This window comes from Hyperolius riggenbachi, chromosome 1 (genome assembly GCF_040937935.1).
Source record: "Hyperolius riggenbachi isolate aHypRig1 chromosome 1, aHypRig1.pri, whole genome shotgun sequence".
Lineage (NCBI taxonomy): Eukaryota > Metazoa > Chordata > Amphibia > Anura > Hyperoliidae > Hyperolius > Hyperolius riggenbachi.
Window position 1 is genome coordinate 127,274,812 of NC_090646.1, and position 25,343 is coordinate 127,300,154.

General features: G+C 41.9%; 1 protein-coding gene across 1 annotated transcript in view; it reads right to left on the minus strand.

Moving 5' to 3' along the window:
- GABRA2 (gamma-aminobutyric acid type A receptor subunit alpha2) overlaps positions 1–25,083 on the minus strand; it is a 257,044-nt gene extending 231,961 nt beyond the window's left edge. The window contains exons 1-3 of the mRNA XM_068278530.1: positions 24,825–25,083; positions 23,803–23,907; positions 18,370–18,485 (exon numbers count right to left, since the gene is read on the minus strand). Coding sequence (XP_068134631.1) covers positions 18,370–18,485; positions 23,803–23,876 — 190 coding nt within the window. The 5' untranslated portion in view covers positions 23,877–23,907; positions 24,825–25,083. The remainder of the gene's footprint in view (positions 1–18,369; positions 18,486–23,802; positions 23,908–24,824) is intronic.
- Positions 25,084–25,343: the final 260 nt, after the last annotated feature.

Consider the following 25,343-nt stretch of genomic DNA (forward strand, 5'->3'; position numbering starts at 1 on the left):
TTAAGGAAACATTTTATTTATTTTACTTGAGACACACTGCGCCTTCTTATTATTTCTCCACATAATCAACTCCATTATTATTTAAGCATCTATCACAGTGGTCCTCAAACTAAGGCCCGTGGGCCGAATGTGGCCCCCTGAGGCTTTTTTACCGGCCCCCACACATAAAATGTATTATAGATGAGGTCAGCTACATCTTTAAATATTTGTGGTCTGCATATAGATGAAGCAAGAAAGCAGTAATTTGCTGGTTTTCAATCAAATTCCATATCAGGTGACACTGGAGTTGTCCAATTGGACTGCAGGTTGTCACCTGGGTATGCTTCACTATCTGGCCCGCAAAGACTTCTACATCCTTTCATGTATACTCCGGCCCCCCAGCAGTCTGAAGTATGTTGACCTGGCCCTCGACCGAAAACGTTTGGGGACCCCTGATCTATCATATCTTTTACAAGGTTTTCAATCCTTCACTCCTCATCTCACAGTCAGAGGGATTGTGGATTGGAGGACTTCATGTCAATGCTGCTAAACAAACAGTTATCGGTGTACTGTAGTCAAATGGCAAGCAGTGCAGGGGGAAAAGGGGTCAACATGGTTAGCAGACAACAACATTAACGTTTTGGAGTGGTTCAGCCAGAGTCCTGACTTGAATCCAATTGAGACTCTGTGGAGGGAGCTAAAGATCAGGGTGATGGCAAGAAGACCCTCCAACCTAAAAGATCTGGAGCTCTTTGCTAAAGATGAATTGGCAAAAATACCTGTGGAGACATGCAAGAAGCTGGTGTGCAATTATAGGAAGCATTTGATTGCTGAAATAGCCAAAAAAAGGCCTTTCTATTAATTACTGAGAAGGGTATGAATAATTCTGAACTGGACACTTTTTGCTCAAATGAAAATAAAAGCTGAGAAATGTTTTTTTTTTCTTTTCCACAATAATGCCTCTTGTTCATCGTCTTATTATCTTTTTAGGAGACACCTATGTCAATTTGCCAGGGCTAGGAACAATTATGGGTAGCACTGTATATATCTCACAAAAGTAGTACTCACAAAAGTAGTACTCAAAAGTGAGTACACCTCTCACATTTTTAAAAAATATTTTATTATATCTTTTCATGGGATGACAGTGGAGATATTATACTTTGATTCAATGTAAAGTAGTCAGTGTACAGCTTGTATAAGAGCGTACATTAGCTGTCCAAGCAAAATAACTCAACACACATCCATTAATGTCTAAACCGCAGGCAACAAAAAAATTGCAAATGCAGGATTGTGCATGCAAAAAAAGACATGCTTGTTTTGCAATGATACATGTGAACCCCATCTGATAGTACAAATGAAAAGTCTTCAGACTTGGAGACTGATAACTACACTCTACTATACTCTCTGGAGGAATCTTCACTACAAACCTTGTTATTCAAACATGCAGATGAAGTTCAAAACTAACACAGTTGCATTAGTGATATTTAAAGTGGATCCGAGATAAACTTTTACTCATTACATAATTGTGTTCCTTTCATATAGTTTATAGGGCATTCCTCAAGCCAAATACTTTTTTTGTTTTGTCTTATTACTCTAATTCCCTATAAACTAAACAAGCCTCACCCATAGCTTCTCCAGAGTGCCTTGGCACGCTCAGCATTAGTAGCAAGGGCTTATGGGAGCTCAATCTGGGCAGGAGGAAGAGGAGGTTACTAGCTAGAGATTTCAGAGGCAGATGGGAGGAGAGAGGAGTGAAGTTTTCACAGGCTGAGGGCTGAAGATGCTATCAGCTTGCCTGTGTGTAATGTGACAAACAGAACATAGCTGCCCTCATTGTATCACAGGAATAAATAATTATAAACAGTTGAAGCTGTTTGCAGCTAGATTTGCTGAGTAAACTATCTAAACTTTATATAAGATATATAGACAAGTTACTTGTTATAGTTAGTTTTTCATCTCAGATCCGCTTTAAACCAAAACTACAGTCTGACATGAACATATACTTACAGACCTGTTTCCCAACTTTTTATTGGGTGCATAGTTTTCTGGCCCTTGATCTAAAAGTAATGTCATCTTTGTTATACTCATTATTTACCCCAGGTCACACCCCCAGTCTCAATACAGCTCTCTTGCATAATCATTTATTGCCAGTAATTATTATTCCTGATTTATATAACACTGGTATCTTCCATGAGACTGTGCAACAGTCAATCCATATGACATTGTAACGAATGTGGAATCGTCTCCGTGGTCAGCGCACCAGACGTGCGCTGACGTGGCGGATTTCCTCCACAAGCGTATAATTGAGGACACCCAGGCTAGGTGCTATGCACCCGCAGAGGGCAATTCCCACCGGCAGATGGCGCTGTGGAGTGCAGGCGAACACAGCCGCTGCACAGCCACAGATGCCAAATGGGAATTGTACAGATCCAGGACAAGGTACAATCAGGCAGGGCTAAATAGCCCACAGGGAACAGAGCAAAGAGACAGAACCAATGTGTGCCCACCAAACTAGTCGCCACCCAGCAACGGCGAACACACAACGGCGGAAACGAAGTAAGAAACGCAATTGCAAGAATGGCGATTGCCAATAGCGACACAAGACTGAGCAGGACAGAGCACCAGGGTAGCAAAGGCACAGTAAATCATACAAAGAGAAAGATAAGGAAAATAACAAACGCTAGCTGAACGCGAACACCGCACTCATTCGCAACAGTGCACGCATTCGTGCGCAGTCGTGTTACGCACAACAGAGACAAGCACGCCTAACTAACCAAAGACAGACAAACATGAAACAGAGAACGCGAGCGCTTGCTTAACGGTTACCTCACCGAGCCTACAGCAAGCGTTCGTATCAGACAAGACAGACAAACGTGAAACAGGAACCAGGCAGAAAGGATCCACCGCTCTTCCGTCAGAGCAAGTGTGATCCAAGCATAAACACAGATCAGAAAGATCCACAGCCGCTACCGCTAGCGGTTAGTGCGATCCAGGAAGACAGATCAGAAGGATCCACAGCACCAGCTCCAGAGACTAGTGCGATCCAGGAAGACAGATCAGAAGGATCCACAGCACTAGCTCAAGGCGAGTGCGATCCAGGTAGACAGAACAGAAGGATCCACAGCACTAGCGCAAGGCGAGCGCGATCTAGGTAGACAGAACAGAAGGATCCACAACACTAGCGCAAGGCGAGTGCGATCCAGGGAAGACAGATCAGAAGGGGCTACCAGTAACAACCGCTGTTCCGGTTAGCACCCAGACACACAGAATGACTTCCTATCGACCACCGCTGGGACAGGACAGTCGCAACAGACAAACAAACAGATAAGCAATCATAACGGCACTAAAGAAACTGCCTAGTGCAGTCCCCAGAATTACTCTAAGATAACTTCAACAAGAAGTAGCATGGCTGAAACTCTCTAGGAGTGTTTACTACAAACCCTGAAGGAATGACCAGCAAAGGACTGTGGGTAATCCCAACCTTTATACTGCCAGTCATCACAGGAGGCAGGTAGGGGATTTGCATAACGAATGTATGCAAATTCCTCAGCAGCAAGCTGCAATACTGACAAAAAGTCTCTCTTAAAGAGACATGCAGAATGCAGACCTGAACAGTGGTCAAAAAGCTGTCTGTCTGCACAGGCAGCTGAGCAGATTCTCACAGACATATTTATAGATGTATGCAACTTATACAGCAGTACTGGAAAACCCTGGTAAAGATTGCTCTGTCGTTTTGAGCTTACAATCTATACAGGGATGAAAGAATCATGCTACAAAGTTTATGTTGGACAACACTGGACTGGAGCCAATCACTTAGCAGGCAGGCTACCAAGACGGGTGTAGCAACACCTGTAGGAACAACCCATAGCGGAACATTAAAAAAACCTACCTACCTCGTTATAGGTAGCAGATGGAAACCCAGTATTAGGTGCCCCCCTCCCCATTCCCTAGTATAAAAAGTAGATGTGCTTCCACTGTTAATTAGATGCCTCAGCACAGGTAGCAAGATGTGCCCCTAGTGTTAGGTAGCAATCAGGTATAGGTAGCAGATATCTCCCTAGTATTAGCCACGCCCACCCCACCCTCGTATAGGTAGTGGATTTGATACCAGTATTAAGTTGGACCCTCCTTCCCAGTATAGGTAACTAGATATACCCCCAGTATTAGGTACCCCCCTCCCATATTGGTAGTCAAGATGTACCTCCTGTATCAGGTAACCTCCCCAAAACTCAGAATCGACAGCAGATGTGCCCCCTGTATTAGGTAGTTTCCCCCTCAGTATAGGTAGCTAGATGTGCCCCGAGTATAAGATAGTACCCTTTAGTATAGATAGCAGATGTGCCCCCTGTATTAGGTGGGGGGGGTAATAAAGTTAGGAACCACCAGAAGGATCTTAGAGATAGTAGTGAGCGATAGAGGGAGGGTTCTGTGTGAGAGTAAGGTTAGGTTAGGTCATTGTAAAATAGTGCTAAAGATTACCAATATTTTACTATCTGAATTAAGTACAGTAGTAGAATATTGGTAATTTTACTGATATTCTACTAGCGGCTGTATCCGGCACCCTTTTTTCCAGGTGCCTTTTTTACATGAACGCCTACTCACTGCTCCCTGTATGAAAAGATAAGACTACTCTGTGTTCCATGTATGAAGAAGAGAAGATATGAGGACTTAGTGCTCCCTAAATGGGTCTTAATTAAAGCTTCATATTTTGATGGGTTTACAATGTTAGCATGCAGCTATTCATAATGTCTGGTTTACTGTAGTCATTAGTTAGTTTACTCTGCCTCTGGTCTTCAGCAATGTAGCAGGGATAATGATGTATCACAAATACAATGCAGGACACATGCACACACATTGCAGGCTCCGGAATCAATCTATGCACACACATTTAGCTAAAGGATAGGTGCACTTATATCATAAATCAAAACCAAACTGCTCATCAATAATGCAACGGCAATGTCTTAATGATCTTCCCCTGCCCTACTCTGAAGACGCGAGAGAACCCTCTGGCTGCTTCTTGTTCACACGCGATTCCCGTTATCTGCAGTCTGGTACAGTTAACATTGGGATGTTATTAAGGAATGTGTCAGTTTACCTTAAATGGCTTTGCTATACTCGTTAATGCTGCAAGTATCAAACAATATTGCGCAAAGGTGGATCAGCGCATCACCAGGCCGCCTCCGAATGGCCACCAATGAGAGGTGCGCTGAGCCCCCCCCCCAAGAAACTACAAACGCACCTTGAAACCAGGAAGGAGGATGTTGGTTTCCGTAATAGCTTGCATGCAACTTATTAAGTACTCATGGGGGATGACTTCTTCGCAGTGGGAGGGACGAGTACTTAATACGTTGCATGCAAGCTATTACGGAAACCAACATCCTCCAATGGTAGACAGGTGTATTTTATTTGAATACTGGGTGTATATTTTATCCCACTAGTGGGGCTTGCACTCTCAAGCAGGTAGTCATAAGGATGCAATCTGTTTTTAAGTATCAAACAATCCTACAAAGAAAAGAACACTCTAACCATGACTCTGACTAAAGTCAGACCCACTGAACTGCAGAAAAGCTTGCAGCACTAGCCACAACCCACACATTATTCATTATCCTCTATAATGCAGCAAGCATGATCGCCCTAAGTAGGGTAGCTATTGTAAGCATAGTCCTGGTGGAGAGCAGTGGGAATATCAGCAAGAACACCTCTAGTCTAGCAGAGAGAGTGAAAGACTGCTATCCTAACCCTGTCCTCATTTGTCATCATTCCAAGATTGTGTTGTTAACAGAGAGAATATCCCAGATCTAGCTGGCACTGGATTTGCTACAAGACATAACATTTACATCACACTTTTCACCTGGAGGACTCAAAGCGCTTGAGCTGCAGCCACTAGGGTGAGCTCTATAGGCAGTAGCAGTGTTAGGGAGTCTTGCCCAAGGTCTCCTCATTGAATAGGTGCGAACAGGAAGATCCAAAGTTCGAACCCTGGTCTCCTGTGTCAGAGGCAAAGCCCTTAACCAGTGCACTATCCCGCCACTGTCCAGTACTACTGCACAGGTGCAGAATGGTCCCGGACATGGAAGCACAAGGGGGTAGAGTGCACAGCCCAACTGCACCTGCGCAGTATACCTTGAAGGCTGCAGGCAGCGGAGGACGGCGGCATGGGAGCAGTCAGGAGGAGGGGGCTGGAGGAAGCATCAGGTATGTATACATTTTTTATATCCCCCGCCTCTCAGGTTTCTTTAAGCCTGTCAGTATCTATAAATTGGCACTGATACTACAAAGAGAAAATATTTCTTATCTGACACAGGTAATAAAACTTGAAATAACCCTTGAACTTGAAATAACATGTCAATCAACAACGTCAATAACACGCCAGATCAAGCAAAACACTTAACAGCAGAGATGTGCATATCAAAGTGCACCACACCTTTTTATTAACAAATATTAAAATTAAACCAATTCTACACTTGAATCTACAGGTTACGAATAATAGTTAGGTTCAGATTAATACAGCCTTATAAATACAAGGATGAATCACATCAAAAATTAATAAACAAATAAAAATATGCAAATTGCAAGATCGTCAAGTTAGATGTGCATAAACCATTCCCTGCATCTGCAATTAATGGAAGCATTTATTGCTCCATTTGCATTTTTATTATGATGATTATTATGTCGATTATATGTTTTGTTTTTATACTTTTATGATTATAGCTCATAGAACAGAATAGCACAATCTGCATTTTTTTTTTTTTGCTGTAGCAGTCAATAAATATTTTATATTTTATGCTGTGACTTATCTTTTTACGATCTACTACTACTTCTTATAACCTCTTCTTAAACTGTGGGTTCTAACATACTACTGTTTTATTTATTAAAATGCTGATCCACTTTCAATGATCAGTACATTTACACTTTATAATACTGTTAAGGTTGGATTCCTTAGGCAGAAAAGTTTACAATAGACAATGATTTAAAAAAAATGATTGATTCCTTAACAGAAATCAATGATAATGATAGACCCATTCAAAATGAACAGTAATATAAGTTTATAGTAGACCCTTACAAATTGAACAGTAAGATGATTTTCAACTGACTGTATCATGTAGGAATCTTTGAGAAACACAATATCGGTATCTATCAATCAATCAGTCTATATAGTATAAATAAAAGGCATGACTCATCATCGCCCAGCCAAAACCCCTTGATACAGAATTATGAAATTTGGAAGGCTTATTTCTTTTATCGTGTGAACACACACTAAGAAGGGATTTATAGAACTTTCACCTTTAACCTCCCTGGCAGTACGCAGTACGGGAGTAATTTTTTGAATAAAACTTGTTGTAAACCTTGAAGCTAGCACTAGGCTAGCCTCCTTTGTCCCCCAAGTCCCCCCGCACCTCTCTGATCCCTCCGATAGCCGGCGCTTATATTTACCCAGCCGCGATCCCGCGAGAGCCACAGCCTCCCCAATCAGCTTCAGTCATCGCTATGGCGACGATCGAACATGACATCTGACGTCATGAAGTCATGCCCAGTCCCGATCCTCCCCATAGCGAAGCATGGAGGTGATTGGAGAGGCTGCGCTATCACGGGATCTGGGGGGTGGTACATATAACGACGGCAATCGGGGGGATTGGAGCAGAGCAGAGGGACTTGGGGGACACAGGTAGCTAGCCTAGTGCTAGCTACAAGGTTTACAACAAGTTTTATTCAAAAAATTCCTCATGTGGCCATGTAATCCTCTGCGGCGGCTACCCCGAGTATAGGTCAGGGTTACCGCCGGGAGGGTTAAGGGTGTGAAAACGGCTCTATACTGAACGAGGCCAGGTGGCAGCACTGAGTATGGATACAGAGCTTGCAGAAGCAGTTACAGTGTGAGACAGATGCAAGAATGGGAAAGAGGGGGCACAAGAGGAGGAGCTTGAGCAGACACAGTTACAGATAGAAAGAGACACAATAATGTAATGAGAGATAAAATAAAGGTTTAACAGACAACATTCATAGGAAAAAGGGAAGCCAATACTATCAGGACATAAAAGTAACAGTGCCAGCAACAGAGTAAAAATAAAGACCAGGGCACACAAGTGTAAAATCTGCTATCCTCAATCAAAGTTAAGTAATTTGCTGCACTACAGATTTCTAAAAATCAGACCTTTTTATGGTTTTAAATACTTCAAGTTTTCAATTAACATATTCTATTTTTCATTTTCTAAAACAATGTAGCAAAGTGCAGGTATTCAGCAAAAATTATTTATAATATAATATACACTATTATGTAATATAATATACATAATATAATATAATGACTCGATCATTTCCATGGACGTTATGCAACCTGCCTTGATTACACAACTGGATATACCTGCATTACATAAATGATGGTTTAACATATGTAATATGTTTACACTGAGAGTTCAGTCAATATTTAGCCTGAAACCTGGGAAAGTGTAGTCCCAATTCACACTGCAACAAAAAACTGTCACTTTTTGCCCATTTTGTGGGAGTGCAGCAGAATGCAAAATAGATGGGTGATCAGATTCTAATTATTAATAGCACTTGTCACAATTATTTATTTCTCACACTTGTCATTTCACAACTTATTGTTGGATTCAAACAATGTGGCATAGGGCAAGATAGGAGTTGTATGCTCCAATGACTTGCTTAACACATATGAATAAAGTAAAAATGGAATACAAAAAGAAAGGGGCGCTCTGAGACGCTATTGTATGTTAGTCCACCCTCTCTACAGACAGGTCTCGCCTGTTTAACTTGTGATTAGCACAGCGTACTAAACCACGGTGCGCTTGTGTCCCACTACCCGCCGGGGACCAGGCTCTCTACAATCGCTGGGCGGAGGTGACGTCAAGCATGCAATGAAGTGTATGGGGAATAGAAACTCTTCCTTTTTACTGTATCCTGTATTTTTATTGCCCAGAGTGGCAATTCCCCTATTCCCCATACGCTACATTGCATGCTTATCCAGGCGCCGCTCGTCGTGGGAACACCAGCTTCAGCCGAGCGAGCGTCCTGGTTGCCATAACGATCTACATGAAGTGGATCCTGGAAGCGTGACGTCACCTCCACCCAGCGATCGTAGAGAGCCTGGTCCCCAGCTGGTAGTGGGACACAAGCACACCGTGGCTTAGTATGCTGTGCTAACCACAAGTTAAACAGGTGAGACCTGTCTGTAGAGAGGGTGGACTAACATACAATAGAGTCTCAGAGCGCCCCTTTCTTTTTGTATTTTGTTTCCTAGTGTCATTCTTTGGGAGCAGCCGAGCACCCTCAAGGTGGCCAGATCGCACCTAGGGATATTCCCACTACCCCACATGTACTAAAGTAAAAATGGGACATTTTATTAATCAATTCAAAAAACTAAAACTAAACTAGACATAATTAAAATGACATGGGATGGCCACACCACCCACACCCTGCTTACCAACCACACACAACTCACACAGTCCCACTGCAGCACCAAGGTGTAATATACACCCCACACCTACCCAATTGTCCCAGTGAGATCACTTTACGGTCAGAAAAAGTGAATCAGACAAAAGGACCAAAGATCTTATATTGCTAAAACAGGTGATATATTTATAATATCCCATTGGAATATCTACATCTGCTGTAATTAGCGCTTACAAATACAAACAGTATAGCCAGACTGGTATGAGTAAATCAGTCAAGTTATGGCAGACATTAGATAAGCAGAAGTGCATGGGCAGCAAACATGAAATACTGAGCCAGAGCATATAAACCCAGGTACCAATCAGATTGTGTTCTCCGGGATAACTGGATGAGGCATTTCGCTGCGTACACAGATGAGTCCCATGGGCCTCAGGTCCATAATACTAAAGTGAAAAGGGCTCCAAAAAGTTGACCAACAGGTAAGCAGCACTGGTAAGATGGTTCAGCCGCTAAATGTGATAAGGTGTTGGGCAGCACGGTGGATGAGTGGGGCATGCCACACCATCCTAGAATACACTGCGGGAGCCACAACACAAAAATATGATGGGCATAATTTTTCTGCTCAGCGACTACGTTTCCCCACAGAAGCCTGTGGTGGAATCGCATCTGCTACGGATTCCAATTGGACACAAAACACCTTTGGAGCTGACACAGCACTGTCCACTGTGACCAGACGTTTGTGATCTGGCTTGATGTGAACTGAGTCTAAAATGTACTTTTTTGTTAAAACTACAAGTTACATAATCTTTCAGGTGATTTTTGTGATCAGCAGCATATCTATAGGATACAACTGAAAGTTTGGAACAAGTAAAAAAAATGTTGTTTTACATTACAATGTGAAACATTTGTGATTTGAAATTTACCCAGCATGAATTATACAACTGGCAGTTTCTCAAAAACCTTACATGACGTGAAAATGTCAAAGTTAGTTCTGTGATCAGCAACAAAAACTATATCAGAGACACCAAAAATGATTCAGGAAGCAAAAACATTGTTGTCCACCAGTCACATAGAAGTTTTGTGCCATCACTTGAATCTATAGCTAAGCAGCCGATTATGTGTTTTGATTAACCATTTAGTTTGAATTACATGTATTACTCAACAAAGGTTCACTCGGATTTGATATGCTAGATAGCTGACCTGTGGTTTGGACCTGAGCAGACAGCATATTGCAGAGCTTCTGAATACAGCTTGATCCGTAGGTGATTTTTTACACATTATTAATATAATAACTATTAACCTGCTGAGCGGTCTGGACGAGCTCAGCTCGTCCAACACCGCCAGAGGCTGCCGCTCAGGCCCTGCTGGGCCGATTTTAATGAAATAAAAATCAGCACACGCAGCCGGCACTTTGCCAGCCGCGTGTGCTGCCTGATCGCCGCTACAGCGCGGCGATCCGCCGCGTGCAGCGGCGAAAGAGGGTCCCCCCAGCTGCCCGAGCCCAGCGTAGCCGGAACAAACAGTTCCGGCCAGCGCTAAGGGCTGGATCGGAGGCGGCTGACGTCAGGACGTCGGCTGACGTCCATGACGTCACTCCGCTCGTCGCCATGGCGACGAGGTAAGCGAAACACGGAAGGCCGCTTATTGCGGCCTTCCGTGTTACTTCTGGCCGCCGGAGGCAATCGGAAGAACGCCTCCGGAGCGCCCTCTAGTGGGCTTTCATGCAGCCAACTTTCAGTTGGCTGCATGAAATAGTTTTTTTTTTATTTAAAAAAAACCCTCCCGCAGCCACCCTGGCGATTTAATCAGAACGCCAGGGTGGTTAAAGGACTTACAAGGCCAAAAACACAAAAAAAGTAAAGTACCTGCATCAAGTTTAAATGCACGGAGGACGCCATCCGCACCCTCTGTGCAGTTCTGCCGGGTCCCCGCAGTGTAATCTCTCCCCCGTGCCACTCCCGACCACACAGCCCGGGTCAGGCTCTCCTGCCTCTCGTAATACGCCGGCTGCGCAGTCCGCATAGATGCGAGTGCGGCTGCGCAGCTCTAGGGACTTACTCCCCGATCCACGCACAGGAGACAGCATTATTTCAGGATCAAATACCCTCACTGTAAATTGTGACAGGAACATAATCTAAGTTTTGCGATAAACACTAGAAATAGCCAAACAAAATGTATATTTTGTATCTACAGTAGTGCTTTTCATTTTTAAACTGGAATTGGTAAAGCTGAGAAATAATGGGTTTTTTTGTATTTTTTCCTCTTTTTCCCATTAAAATGCATAGAAAACAAAATTGTTCAGGGGAAAAAAATGTCATACAATGAAAGCCGAGTTTGTCTTGAAAAAAAACAAAAAACAAAAAAAAAATATATATTTAATTTAAGCACCATAAGTAGGGATAAAGTTATTGCTGATTAAATAGGGACATAGCTAAAATGTCAAAACTGCTCTGGTTCATAAGGGGGAAACAAGGTGCAAAGCTGGATGCGAAGTTGTTAAAATTGACAAAATCTGAATGACATGCATGGTTCTAGAACACATTCCTAATAACATTAACAGCAGTGAGGATTGTCCTTTCTTCTTTCTTACAAGACATTAAAGGGATCACAATATGTATATGGAGCACTGCTTTATGTATTACAATGATTTTCAAGCATTGTGAACGTTTCCATATATAAACTTTCAAAGCCGCAAAATACCCAAAAATCTTGGTTTATATTTCAGTCGGTGTAGATGGCGTACTTTCCCCAATTGCCCACTACTTGGGTCCAGGCATGCAGAATGTAACAGAGCTCTTCACACTACATCCCACCTGTTGAACCAAGAATTCATTCATTGTGTTATTGCAAGGAGTTTAAAAAACAGCCTATTAGTTTGTGGTGTTCCAAGTTACAGAGGTCTTCTCTTCAGTCAATACCTCACTCTCCTCCTCCATCCACCGCTGTCTGTAGCCGCTGTGTCCTGTCATGTCTGTAGCCTTTGGGTACTGCCATGTGTGTAGGCATTAAGTAAGTACTTTAAGTATGTTAAGTAAGTACATGTCTGTAGCTGTTCTCTACCGTTGTGTCTGTAGGCATTGTGTCTCCAGCTTCTACAGACAGCAGCAGACAGAGAAGATGAAGGTATCTGCTGGAGAGAAAACCCTGGTGATTTGGAATGCAGGACATTATTTTGCCTGTTTTGCCAGCACACTTCACTGATTTAACAGGCGCAGAGGGTACTTCACTGCACTCTACATCCTGGATACAGGATAATAAAATAAATACAAAACACAAAAGGGAATAAAAGTTCAGTACCTTAATTATTCTGCTTTAACTAGTCAAAAAATACACCCAAACTTATTTCACCAACAGCATATTAAAAAATTGTAGACAATGTTGTCCTCCCAGATAAAAGAAAAAAAGGACATCCTTGGTTTAACAGATGCAGCAGTTACTTCACTGTTCTCAACATCCGGAATACAGGGAGGAGGTGACTAGGGATCCTTACAAGGCACTCTGAACTGTTCCAGTGTGAGCAGAGCAACAGGCATGCCACCATACTGGCCACAGGACCCGCAGCGAAATGTGGTTTCAGTGGACTGAAGTTGATGAACAAATAAATCTCGATAGAAAAAACCTATATGCACATGTAATTTAAAACGGTCATGAACAAAAAGCCAGCAAAATATACCATCTCCATGTAGTTTCCTCATAAAATTGCCAGAGCTCTAATTAATCACAAGCTTTCCATAAACAGTTCACAAAAACAATCCGAATCCAACGGGATCATAAGTATACAGAAAAACAGGTGTGTTCAATAGATTCAACTACATCACCCTATCACATATTTTGTACCAACGGTATATTCAAACCCCAACTTCCATACAGTCACTCACATATGAAAGCCTCACAAATGCTGTTGGAGGGTTCACTATGCTTAGCACCATTGCATAATGATGTGTGTGTGTGTGTGTGGAGAGGGGAGGGGGGGGGGGCATTTCACTCACCACACCTCAATTTGTAGACAAAAATCCACAACAGTGCCCACCACAAAGGGTATTCAGATTTGTTTCTTTTGCTACATTCCTAACATTGCAATGCAAGCAGTACAAGGAAGCCTGGGAAAGGTGAGCGCTACACCTAAGAGGGCACTTCTATGCATCAGTGGGAATGTACATTCCTTCACATGGTCATCCTGGTGACATAAATTGCCAGTTCCATAATAAAGTGGCAACCATTAGGGAGCCTCTAGGTCCTACTTACTTCTAGATTTCTACATTGCTCCCATGAGGTGCACCCCTGTGGAAATTTCACATGCCATGGATTTAATTTAAATATAAAATATTTTGTATCTTCAGTGTCAATCAGTCAAGGAACGACAATGGGATGCCAAATTGCAGTTCCAGAGGAATTACAATTTTGAAGTAATAAGGTTGATCAACCAAGTTTTCCTCATGCATGATCTCATCTTATCTGTATTCCACTTTATCTTCATCCACAGTTTAACCAGCTGAGCGGTCTGGACGAGCTCAGCTCGTCCAACACCGCCAGCGGCTGCCGCTCAGGCCCTGCTGGGCCGATTTTAATGAAATAAAAAGCAGCACACGCAGCCGGCACTTTGCCAGCCGCGTGTGCTGCCTGATCGCCGCCGCTCTGCGGCGATTCGCCGCGAGCAGCGGCGAAAGAGGGTCCCCCCAGCCGCCTGAGCCCAGCGTAGCCGGAACAAAAAGTTCCGGCCAGCGCTAAGGGCTGGATCGGAGGCGGCTGACGTCACGACGTCGGCTGACGTCGATGACGTCACTCCGCTCGTCGCTATGGCGACGATATAAGCAAAACAAGGAAGGCCGCTCATTGCGGCCTTCCTTGTTTATTCTGGGCGCCGGAGGCGATCGGAAGATCGCCTCCGGAGCGCCCTCTAGTGGGCTTTCATGCAGCCAACTTTCAGTTGGCTGCATGAAATAGTTTTTTTTTTATTTAAAAAAAACCCTCCCGCAGCCACCCTGGCGATTTAATCAGAACGCCAGGGTGGTTAAGCATCCAACAAGCAAACAGAGGACTATTGGCTTGAGGAGCTGACAAAAACCCTTCTATTAAGAAGAAGATATTTCTATAGAGACCTACATAAACGAAGAATAAGCAGCACATCCAGCATTACTATCTGCCACAGGGACGTGTCTTTGCCCCTTAATGAGTTGTACACACAAGAGAAAAAAATCAGTGTATACAAATGATGTACGACAAATGTTTGATAATGAGGAGTGACATGTCAGGCAAGTGAAGCATACACACAGTACAGCAAAGAGTCCAGACTCATCATATGGTGATCTGGGTGCAGCCTGAAGTAGCGAGAGATGATGAAAACACTACGATATAAAGAAAATCTAAGGGGCGCTGTATATTTAAAAAATGTGTACGAGTCTCAAGAAGAGAGATACAGATTATTTCCTGCTGCTGCCTCAAACTGCGGGGGTACCTCCTACCCCCACATAAAAAGGAAACAGATCAAAATACAAATAGAGGAGCGCAAGATATAGGGTTAAAAAATTCCTTCTTTTTATTTTACGTTATTTTATTCCTAATGGGAACCAAATACAAAAGGATATATGCAAATATATACGCACATACATGTAACTATATATGTCTACTAATATCTAAGTCTCCACACGATCAAGAGCACACACCAAGAAAAGGATGAATAACAATCCACCATACATTCATTCAATCACATCCATATTCATACCAGACCCTCTGATGACCCTTTAGGGATTTAGAAAAAATATGAAAAAATAGATAAAAATTCTAAAAAATATATGATCATATATATATATGGGAACGATTACAGTTATATCCAGTTATATCCTGGAAACTGTAATCGTTCCCATATATATATATGATCATATATTTTTTAGAATTTTTATCTATTTTTTCATATTTTTTCTAAATCCCTAAAGGGTCATCAGAGGGTCTGGTATGAATATGGATGTGATTGAATGAATGTATGGTGGTCTTGGTGGATTGTTATTCATCCTTTTCTTGGTGTGTGCTCTTGATCGTGTGGAGACTTAGATATTAGTAGACATATATAGTTACATGTATGTGCGTATATATTTGCATATATCCTTTTGTATTTGGTTCCCATTAGGAATAAAATAACGTAAAATGATGAAAACACTGTGGAAGTGAAGTGGCAGATGTAAATAGATTGAAACTTCTACAGACATCATACAACAATTCACGGTGAAATCAAAATTTTGCTGTTCATTTACAGACCTGGTAGGTCTTTTACAAGAGCTACTTTCCACCAGAACTAAATATCATTCCCCAAATGTTGGGTACTTCCTTCTTTTCATGCAGCCACAGTTTGTGGACACATTGCTAAGCATCTAACAATTTCTAAACACACTGTTGATGACTTTCAATTATCTCCAGCAGAAATCTTTCCAGTGGATTGGTCGAAATGCTGAGAATCATCATTTATCATTATATTTTGTATTAGTTTATAGCCCTTTTGTGGACAATATTTGGGCAATCCATTTTTCATTGTTCCTTTTCATCAATTTTATTCCAAGGTGTGTACACGCCTTTACCCTCTGACATCCATACCAATGACCAACCAATTCAACTAAACAAACTAAGCCTTGTAATTATCTTCCAGTATAAGAATTTTAAAAACCTAGAAAAAAAACACACACCAAGGATGTCTATTAAGGCTGTATCAAATACAGCTTAAATAGAATAACGTTGCCTAAACTGATTCTGTTTGAGTCTTACTATAAACAGATTGCTAACATATAAATCTTACATTATGAAGCTAAGAGACAAAGTAAGCACACAAAGGAGCATACTGACTGACAGCTAGTTGGGAACTAACCAAACTGGGACACATGCAACACCATGGCCTCATTGCTACTCAGCAGCCAATATGCCAGTCTGGTGTGGGAGAGGTCAATACATGTCCAATAGATCAAACCGTTACTTGGAAAATCTTGACGTAGCATAACTGAATGTTTAAAATAACTGAATGGCAGGTGCAAATATAAAATGAGATGTATAAGTGCCACTTGGCACGAAGATCCTATGGAATACCAGTGAAGTGAAGGACAGACAATGGATCACCTATCCCACTGCTTGATTTTACCAACCCCTTGGAGCATGCAGTATCTCACTGAAAACTGCAATTGCTAGTGCAGAAATACAGAAAATGGTGGTGGAAAATAGAAACAAGAAGTAACACATAATGGGCTTGATTCACTAACCGGCACTAAGCTGGTTAGTGTGCCTTATCACTTAGTGGGCACAAACTACAGCGCTAACCTTATCTGAGGTTAGTGTGCCTTATCTGAGGTTAGTGTGCCTTATCTGCAATTTGTGATGTAGCTTTGTCCATCTGTTAGTGTGCACAAAGTTATTTAGTGTGCACAAAGCTACTTAACCACTTGATGACCCAGCCTTTACCCCCCCTTAAGGACCAGCGCTGATTTTGCAGATCTGTGCTGGGTGGGCTCTACAGCCCCCAGCACAGATCAAACACCAGGCAGAGCGACCAGATCGCCCTCCTTTTTTCCCCACTAGGGGGATGATGTGCTGGGGGGGTCTGATCGCTCCTGCCTGCGTGTGGCCGGCGGGGGGGCACCTCAAAGCCCCCTCCACTGCAGGATTCACCCTCTCCCTCTCCTCCCTCCCTTCCCTGGAGATCGGAGGCTGCACAGGAACGGATCTGTCCTGTGCAGCCTCTAACAGGCTCCTGCCTGTCATGTGACCTGATCTGGTACAACGCTGCTACTGTTAGCAGTGTTGTACAAATGTAAACAAAGCGGATTATTTCCGCTTGTGTTTACATTTAGCCTGCGAGCCGCGATCAGCGGCCCGCAGGCTATTCACGGAGCCCCCCCCCCCCCCGCCGTGAATTGACAGGAAGCAGCCGCTCGCGCGAGCGGCTGCTTATTTATTAATTAGCCTGCAGCTAGATCTGCAGATCTGCGTCGCCGGTCCTGCAGCTGCCACTTTGCCGACGCGCGTTATGAGTGCGCGGTCGGCAAGTGGTTAAGGCACACTAACTCAGATAAGGCACACTAACCTCAGATAAGGCACACTAACCGGTTTAGCGCCGGATTTATTCTTGAAAAGTGTTGAAAAGTCATTTCATAGATTAGAAGGTTAATTTATAATAAATGTATTGCACAAATGATATTTCCTTATTTCTCACCTTATCCACAGTATAAAATAACTTCAATCCAAGTGTTGCAACACAATAGCTTTAGCTCAGTTTTTAGCCTTAAAAGAAATGTCCAGGCAGCCCAAAAAAAAATGACATTTACTAACTCGGGGCTTCCTTCAGCCCCTAGCAGTCAACATGTCCCTTGCCACAGTTCGACTCTCAGCCGCTGGCTCCAGGTCCCCGACGGTGCAGATGATGATCTCACCAGGCCATCCTCTACTGCGCCTGTGCCACACATGCAAATGATTGACAAAGGTGCTCATGCAGGCGCAGTAGAGGACAACCTGGCAAGATCGGCCTCTGCACCGTCGGGGACCGGGAGCCAGCGGCTGAGAGCAGAGCTGCAGAGAAGGACATAGCGGCTGCTAGCGGCTGGAGGAAGCCTCGGGTAAGTGAATGTCATTTTTCTTGGCTGCCTGGATATTCCCTTTAAACAGCACGGTCCCAAATTCCCTTATCTGCATGGCGTTTGTATATTCTCTCCACCAAACATGCCAGATTTCTCCCATATTCCAAAAACATACTTATAGCTGGATTCTATCCTGAAATTGGGCTTAGACTATGATATGGATTAGATCCTGAATTCCTCGAAAGGACAGTTAGTTAAAATTATTTAATATGCTCTAACTGCTGCCAGACCGATGCAATAGCTGGATGATCACTATTTACCTTTCAGGAAGTGTCTCTGTGACAAGCTTACTTAATACGGCACAACAACAGTAGACATAATCTTCACACCATTTATAACGATTTCACAAATAACTCTGTTATTAGAACATTACCTCCTAATCCCGGCCTGAGACGATTATCATAGCCATCCAGAAGTCTGTCTAGGATTCTTGTGAAGATGGTAATGTTATTTTTTGCATCATCATCCACATTGTCTGCAAGCACTTGCCTAGGCATAAAACATTTGATTGTTAAGTATGACTAATGCACTTGAAAAGTGTACAGAGAGAAGCAGCAGCCATCGCATGCAGTATAGCGAATCACTTTACCATCACTGATTAAAAAATTATAAGCTTGTGGTTATCTGGATGCATTATCCAGGTTTGGGGTGGGTGGTTGATTTGATAATAAAGAAAATTTAGATGTAGCTTATTGAAGCTAAATACACTTTACATAATCACTCAAATGCATATAAAATGTGTGTTTTTCAAATTCACCTACACAAGACTTACATTATCATTCCTTAAGATACATGCGTAGAAAATTGGAGCAAAATTGAAGAGGGGCCCAAAGTTATTCAACCAGTTGGCATTCAGCTACAAGGATTCTCTGAATGGTAACTCTTGACAACTGCTCTGTGTATTTTTTGAGTTTTCTTTGAGTTTGTGTTAAAGGATCCCTATCGTGGGTAGTAAAAATCTGACATAACTGACAGGTTTTGGACTAGCCTCTCTCCTGATGGGGGATTCTTATGGTTTGTTTTCCTTATTTTCAATAGCACTTAGTGAATGGCAATTTCTCAGTCCAACTACCAAACAGTGTGCAGCAACAGGGAGGCTGACCAACATCTTTGTATAAATCCTTTTCATGGAGTATCTTTATAAAGAATAACAGGTATGCTGAGAATCCCTTCATTAGGAGATGGACTAGTCCAAAACCTTTCAGTTCTGTCAGATTTCTACTACCTGCTGTAAGTGACAGCAACATAGGAGAAAAATAATTTATTGTTGATTTTACTCAGGAAGAAACATATTTCTTATTATTATGTGCTGACAGTATTTTACATTTTAACATTTTTCACTAAAGTGGTCCTTTAAGAAATTAGCCCACTTGTGCTGATCCTAGCTTTCCCAGGCTATGGGGAAATGTACCGTACTTCTATAGTAAATTGCCCCCTCTGGTGTACATTAGCAGGATGACACACAATTAGGGTAATAGAACATTAAAAATTAAAAAAAAAATCCTCAATAAATAGATGAAGAAACACAGATTTATAACAATAGATACACCTATAAAAAGTGATCTATAGCCTAATATCTACACAAGTTAATCTTTTAACTTTTAACACGAGAATTCAGAAGGAAAAGATGAGATGATTTTGGCCACTGGTCATTTCACACATAAAGAACTTGTTGGACACAAGATGATGGAATGTACCGCTTCAATCTTTCTCAGATATTTTTTTGCGGCATAACAAAATAAAAGGTACAACTACAGCATCTAGTAAGTGTTGCATCTTACTTGGTGTATCTGCTACAAGTAACAACACTTCTTGTTACAATAACATAACAGGGATCTTTTCTAGCACTGTAACCATCAAAACAGTGTGTCTTTTTTTTTTTCTAATAAAATCAAACAATGGCACCTCTCAGGGTAAGGACCACACATAGACCAATATTTTTTTCTATACAAAGCACATTTAAAATTAATATTTTATAAGTAACCAAACACATATCCAGCAGTCACTGGATTGTGTAATGGTTAAGGATTCTGCCTCTGACACAGGAGACCAGAGATTGAATATCAACTTTTCCTGATCAGTAAGCCAGCACCTATTCAGCGAGGAGACCTTGGGCAAGACTCCATAACACTGCTACTGCCTATAAAGTGCTCCCTAGTGGCTGCAGCTCTGGTGCTTTGAGTCCACCAGGAGAAAAGTGCAATATAAATATTATGTGCCTCGTCATATGTTAAAAGTAACTGCAGGGAGATTATACATATATATATATAAGTGGAATCTTGGTTTGCGAGCATAATTTGATTCAGAAATATGCTTGTAACCCAAAGCACTGTTATATCAAAGCGAATTTCCCTATAAGATCTAATGGAGACACAGTTGATTTTCCACAATCAAAAAACAGTTATAGTAAAGAAGTATAAAATAAAAATGTCACAGAATCATTGCTGTCTGTTGGCTCACCCCAAGTGTGTGTGTGTGTGTGTGTGTGTGTGTGTGTGTGTGTGTGTGTGTGTGTGTGTGTGTGTGTGTGTGTGTGTGTGTGTGTGTGTGTGTGTGTGTGTGCGTGCGTGTGTGTAGTGTGTGTGTGTGTGTGTGTGTGTGTGTGTGTGTGTGTGTAGTGTGTGTGTGTGTGTGTGTGTGTGTAGTGTGTGTGTGTGTGTGTGTGTGTGTGTGTGTGTGTGTGTGTGTGTGTGTGTGTGTGTGTGTGTGTGTGTGTGTCTGTGTGTGTGTGTGTGTGTGTGTGTGTGTGTGTGTGTGTGTGTGTAGTGTGTGTGTGTGTGTGTGTGTGTGTGTGTGTAGTGTGTGTGTGTGTGTGTGTGTGTGTAGTGTGTGTGTGTGTGTGTGTGTAGTGTGTGTGTGTGTGTGTGTAGTGTGTGTGTGTGTGTGTGTGTGTGTAGTGTGTGTGTGTGTGTGTGTGTGTGTAGTGTGTGTGTGTGTGTGTGTGTGTGTGTGTGTGTGTGTGTGTGTGTGTGTGTGTGTGTGTGTGTGTGTGTGTGTGTGTGTGTGTGTGTGTGTGTGTGTGTGTGTGTCGCTTTAACAAGGAGCTTATCCAATGGCAGATATTTTTTAGGATTTCATTTCATGGAAATGTGACTTTGCTCAGTCTCTACACTCGGACTAAATACAATTAAGTACAATCCTGCAGCACCAAAGAGAGAAGATCGGCTCAGTTGTGATGACATGATGCTTGTATACTTTTTTTGCTTGTATATCAAGACATTGCTTGTATATCAAGTCAAAATGTCACAATCATTTTTGCTTGTATTGTAAAGCACTCTTAAACCAAGTTCCTTTCAATCAAAGGTTACTGTATATGAGTACTTATGGCTGCTTTAAAATCCTGTTCTCAACTCAGCTGGCAAGTCAATAAATTTGATGATAGCAACCTTCCCCCACAAGGATTTATTTACAAATGTCAAATAAATATAATTGTATTCTGGAATGGTGCTTTAACTTTAAAATTCATACTACTAGAAGGTTATATTTAAGAAATATATTACCAATAATTCACTTATCATCCATCCAATATTTTTGTCCACTTTGATCACGCTTGATTGATAGGACTATGTAATCTCTTCATGCAGAAGTCACTATCTTAATCCATTAAAGCCAGTGGAAATTGGTTCCCTGTAATTTGTCCCTAGACTATAGTCGGGATATTAAACTTTGGCAGGGAAATTAGATTGCGAGCCCCTTTGAGGGACGATGAGGAGCATGGCTTAATCGGTGTACAGAAAATGTCATCTCAGTGATATATAAATGCAAAATAATTATAGCATTTTCTTTTTAGTTTTATTACAGCAGTACACATAAAGAAATAGATCCTAATGCATAATTAAGGAATCAAAAGGCATTTCTCACTAAAGACGGATCCTGAGTTTTTTTTTTTTTTCTTGAACAATGAGAACTTTCTTGGGAAATAAATGAGACTGAATATTACACTTGCTGGTAGGTATCCAATTTAATATACACACACACACACCTGATTTCTAAGAATATGCAAGATATTAAACTCAATAGGAGGAGAAAAAATATAAAACTTAACTTTTCATAAATACAGGATAAAAATTAGGTTGCACCTCTAAAATCAATTTGTGAATATGAGAAATGGGTTGAGCTGTGGTTCCCATTAGAATACCCCAATTAAATTAATGAGTGGGGTCAACTGCAACTCACATTGCTATGTAAATAACAACTCACCACCCTACAGAAAAATGCTACATGTTTCACCCCCTCAAAAGGGCTCATCGTCAGGGGAAAAGAAAAGTGCCAGAGTGCCTAGTGCTAAGGTGCAAATAATCTACATAACATTCAACATTTCAAATCACAAAATGACAGCCTGTCAGCTTAATAATACATTTGTCCAATTTATCAGGGTTTTCTTAGGAATTACTAAACTATCTGGAACCAGTTATTTTTTTAAGTTTTTAGTAAGTAATGTTATAATATTCTAATAGCTATTGTAGTTTGCTTACAACAGAGTGTCCTTTTTATTATTTCTCAGTATAAAAATATATATATATAAAACCAAATCAGTTGTTTTCTATATCTGAAACTTATAAAGTTATTAATAAGTAACAATATTACATTGTAGTTTGCTTACAACAGAGTGTCCTTTTTATTATTTCTCAGTATAAAAATATATATATATAAAACCAAATCAGTTGTTTTCTATATCTGAAACTTATAAAGTTATTAATAAGTAACAATATTACATTCTAATAGCTATTGTAGTTTGCTTACAACGAAGTGTACTTTGTATTATATTTCCGTTTATTTTGTTCAGTGTATTATTTAACACACACACACAAACACGTGTTCAATAGTTGTGGATGAAGAAGAATAAGATACAAGGTACCAAATCAGGTGTTGTCCCTATTTAGAAGAACTAACAATAGAAAAGCAAGCTAATAATAGAAAATGTATGCAGCTTTGTAAATAGGGTAAACAGAAAAAAAAATCTGACCTTGCATACACAACGAAAACAGTGAATTATCACAGTTTGTATTTCACATCCCTGGGGACGCATGCCAAATTAAGAACTGCACACTTCACAAAGTCCATGAAACAGCAGTTTGATTGCTCCCTTTGCTGAGCAGCCGCATGGAACATCAGGATAAATATAAGTTGTAAAAACACTTGCTATGTATTTATGTTGCCATTATGAAGCATGAAAACAATGAGACACAAACTTGACTAATAATGCGCCCACTGCTTTATTGTGTTGGATCCAGGCATTGTGCATTGGCTCCACCTAGAGGTTGCCGGAATACATAGAACCTAATGCTTACTTTTCTAGGGACAAGACAATTTGCCACAAATACACATACAGATCAACATGTCAGCTGCTTACACCGAGTGTTATAGGCACTTTTTCATCTATTGCCATACTAATTACTGACATTGCATTCATGGTAATCATTGGGTAAGTACATATAATGCACATAATGTCTTGATCACTTACTGTACTTACTTAATACAGCCTGCCATTGGTGATTATGTCAGATCAAGTAATTGAATTAGTGAGCGCGATTAGCCCAGGCTTACAATGAATGCCGGTCTCTTACATATAGAAACTATAGGGCACCGACCACACTTTACAGAATTTGTCACTGCCTTTATTTATAATAATTCCAACATGCAATTCATTCTCCAATGAGCTCATCACTGCTAAAAGACAGTGTCAGATATGCTCTAATTAAAATGCTAAAATGTCCAATGTTGTGACACAGCTGAAATACCACTGACGGTGATTGGCAACGCAAAAGACCTATCTTATACAGCATGCAATGATGTATCGTCTTACCTTGTTGACACCGACATCATCAGGGTGAGGAACAATACTAGTTTTTTTTTACAGAATGTCAGTTTGTGTTCCATGTTGGCTCCAATGGGGTCTTTGCATAAGAACCTAAGAAGGAAAAAATAAGATTACTGGGAAGCACTTACAAGAGATAAGAGAGAAACATAACATTACTCTGAAGCACTTGCAAGAGACAGGATCACCAGGCAGCCATCGGAGCAATGAACTTCGGTGTGTCTTCAGCACTTAGACCAGCAGAGTCCAGGAGGACTGTAAGAAAGTCCATGAGGACTCTTACCTGGATTATATTCTCCTAGAATGCCATGTGCAAGAGCCTAGGTTCTCAACGTGTGGAATGAGTACCCCATGGGGTACTTCTGATGGTTCCAGGTGGAACTCACACTTGATCTAGTTAACTAAGTATAACAAACTTAGTTTGAAAAAAATAAATAAATCCCATATAAGCAACACCAACTTATGATTTTAGCTAATTAATAGCAAAAGGAAATGCTTTGGATTTGTTTAGAACCAATTACCATGCACTACTATTAAATATATCTTTGTCAAGGGGTACTTGAGATCATCTTCACCATGCCAGAGGGTACTTGATGAGCACAGCCTTTCAAAAAAAAAGGGGTGCAGATCAATAAAATGTTGAGAAGCACCGTGCTAGAGGAATGAGCCCACTTGTCAGCCAGATCATTGCTGAACACTATTCCTCCTCTGCTGTACACATGTACTCTACACAAACACGAGTAACCAGAGGGACTGCCAATCAAGGGCTGGCACACACATGCCAACCAGGTGCCAGGGCAGAGCACTGGAGGAGAAGATGCAGCACTGACAGCCAGCAGCAGGACCACGAGAGGATGCTGTATCTAAAGCAGATCTCCGGGCTGGCTGGGAAGGCAGATCAGAGCGAGAGCCGAGGCTCTGTGACATCCATAAGTGGCAAGTTGTGATGCTGCATCCACACAAGGCAGACAGGAGAGGGAGTCCCCGGGAGAAGGTGCATTGTTCTCTACCTGGAGGGGATGCAGGGATGGAGCCGGCGCGGAGCCTGCAGAGGATGCTGAAGCTGCAGGTGCAGAGAGGCTGCAGCAGCGGACAAGGCTGATCCTGGTGGCTGCTTTGAATGGAGGAGGATCTCTCAGGCGGGAGCGCGCGTCTTCGCGTAGTGCCCGCGCTGGAGTGAAGCGGGGGCGCGCCTGGCTCTGGTAGTCCCCCCCAGCAGCAGCACTGTGTACGGGGGATGGAGAGGGGAGAATGGATTGGCTGTGGTCTGCTCGCGATGTACGCTCTTCCAGCTAGCGCGTCGCTGCGTGTAAATGTGACATCTTCCAGGCTGGCGGAGAGATTTCTCCCTACACCTCCAATATATCTGCAGCGCTGGGGAGCGGGGGCGCCTGCGCGGTCATAGAGCCATGCAGCTGCACAGTGCACACTACCGGGAGAGCTCCACACATAGGCAGCATTGAGATGCTGCTGCTTCTGTGACTGTATGCATGTAATAATCTAATGTATCTCTGCATATTCCACAGCAT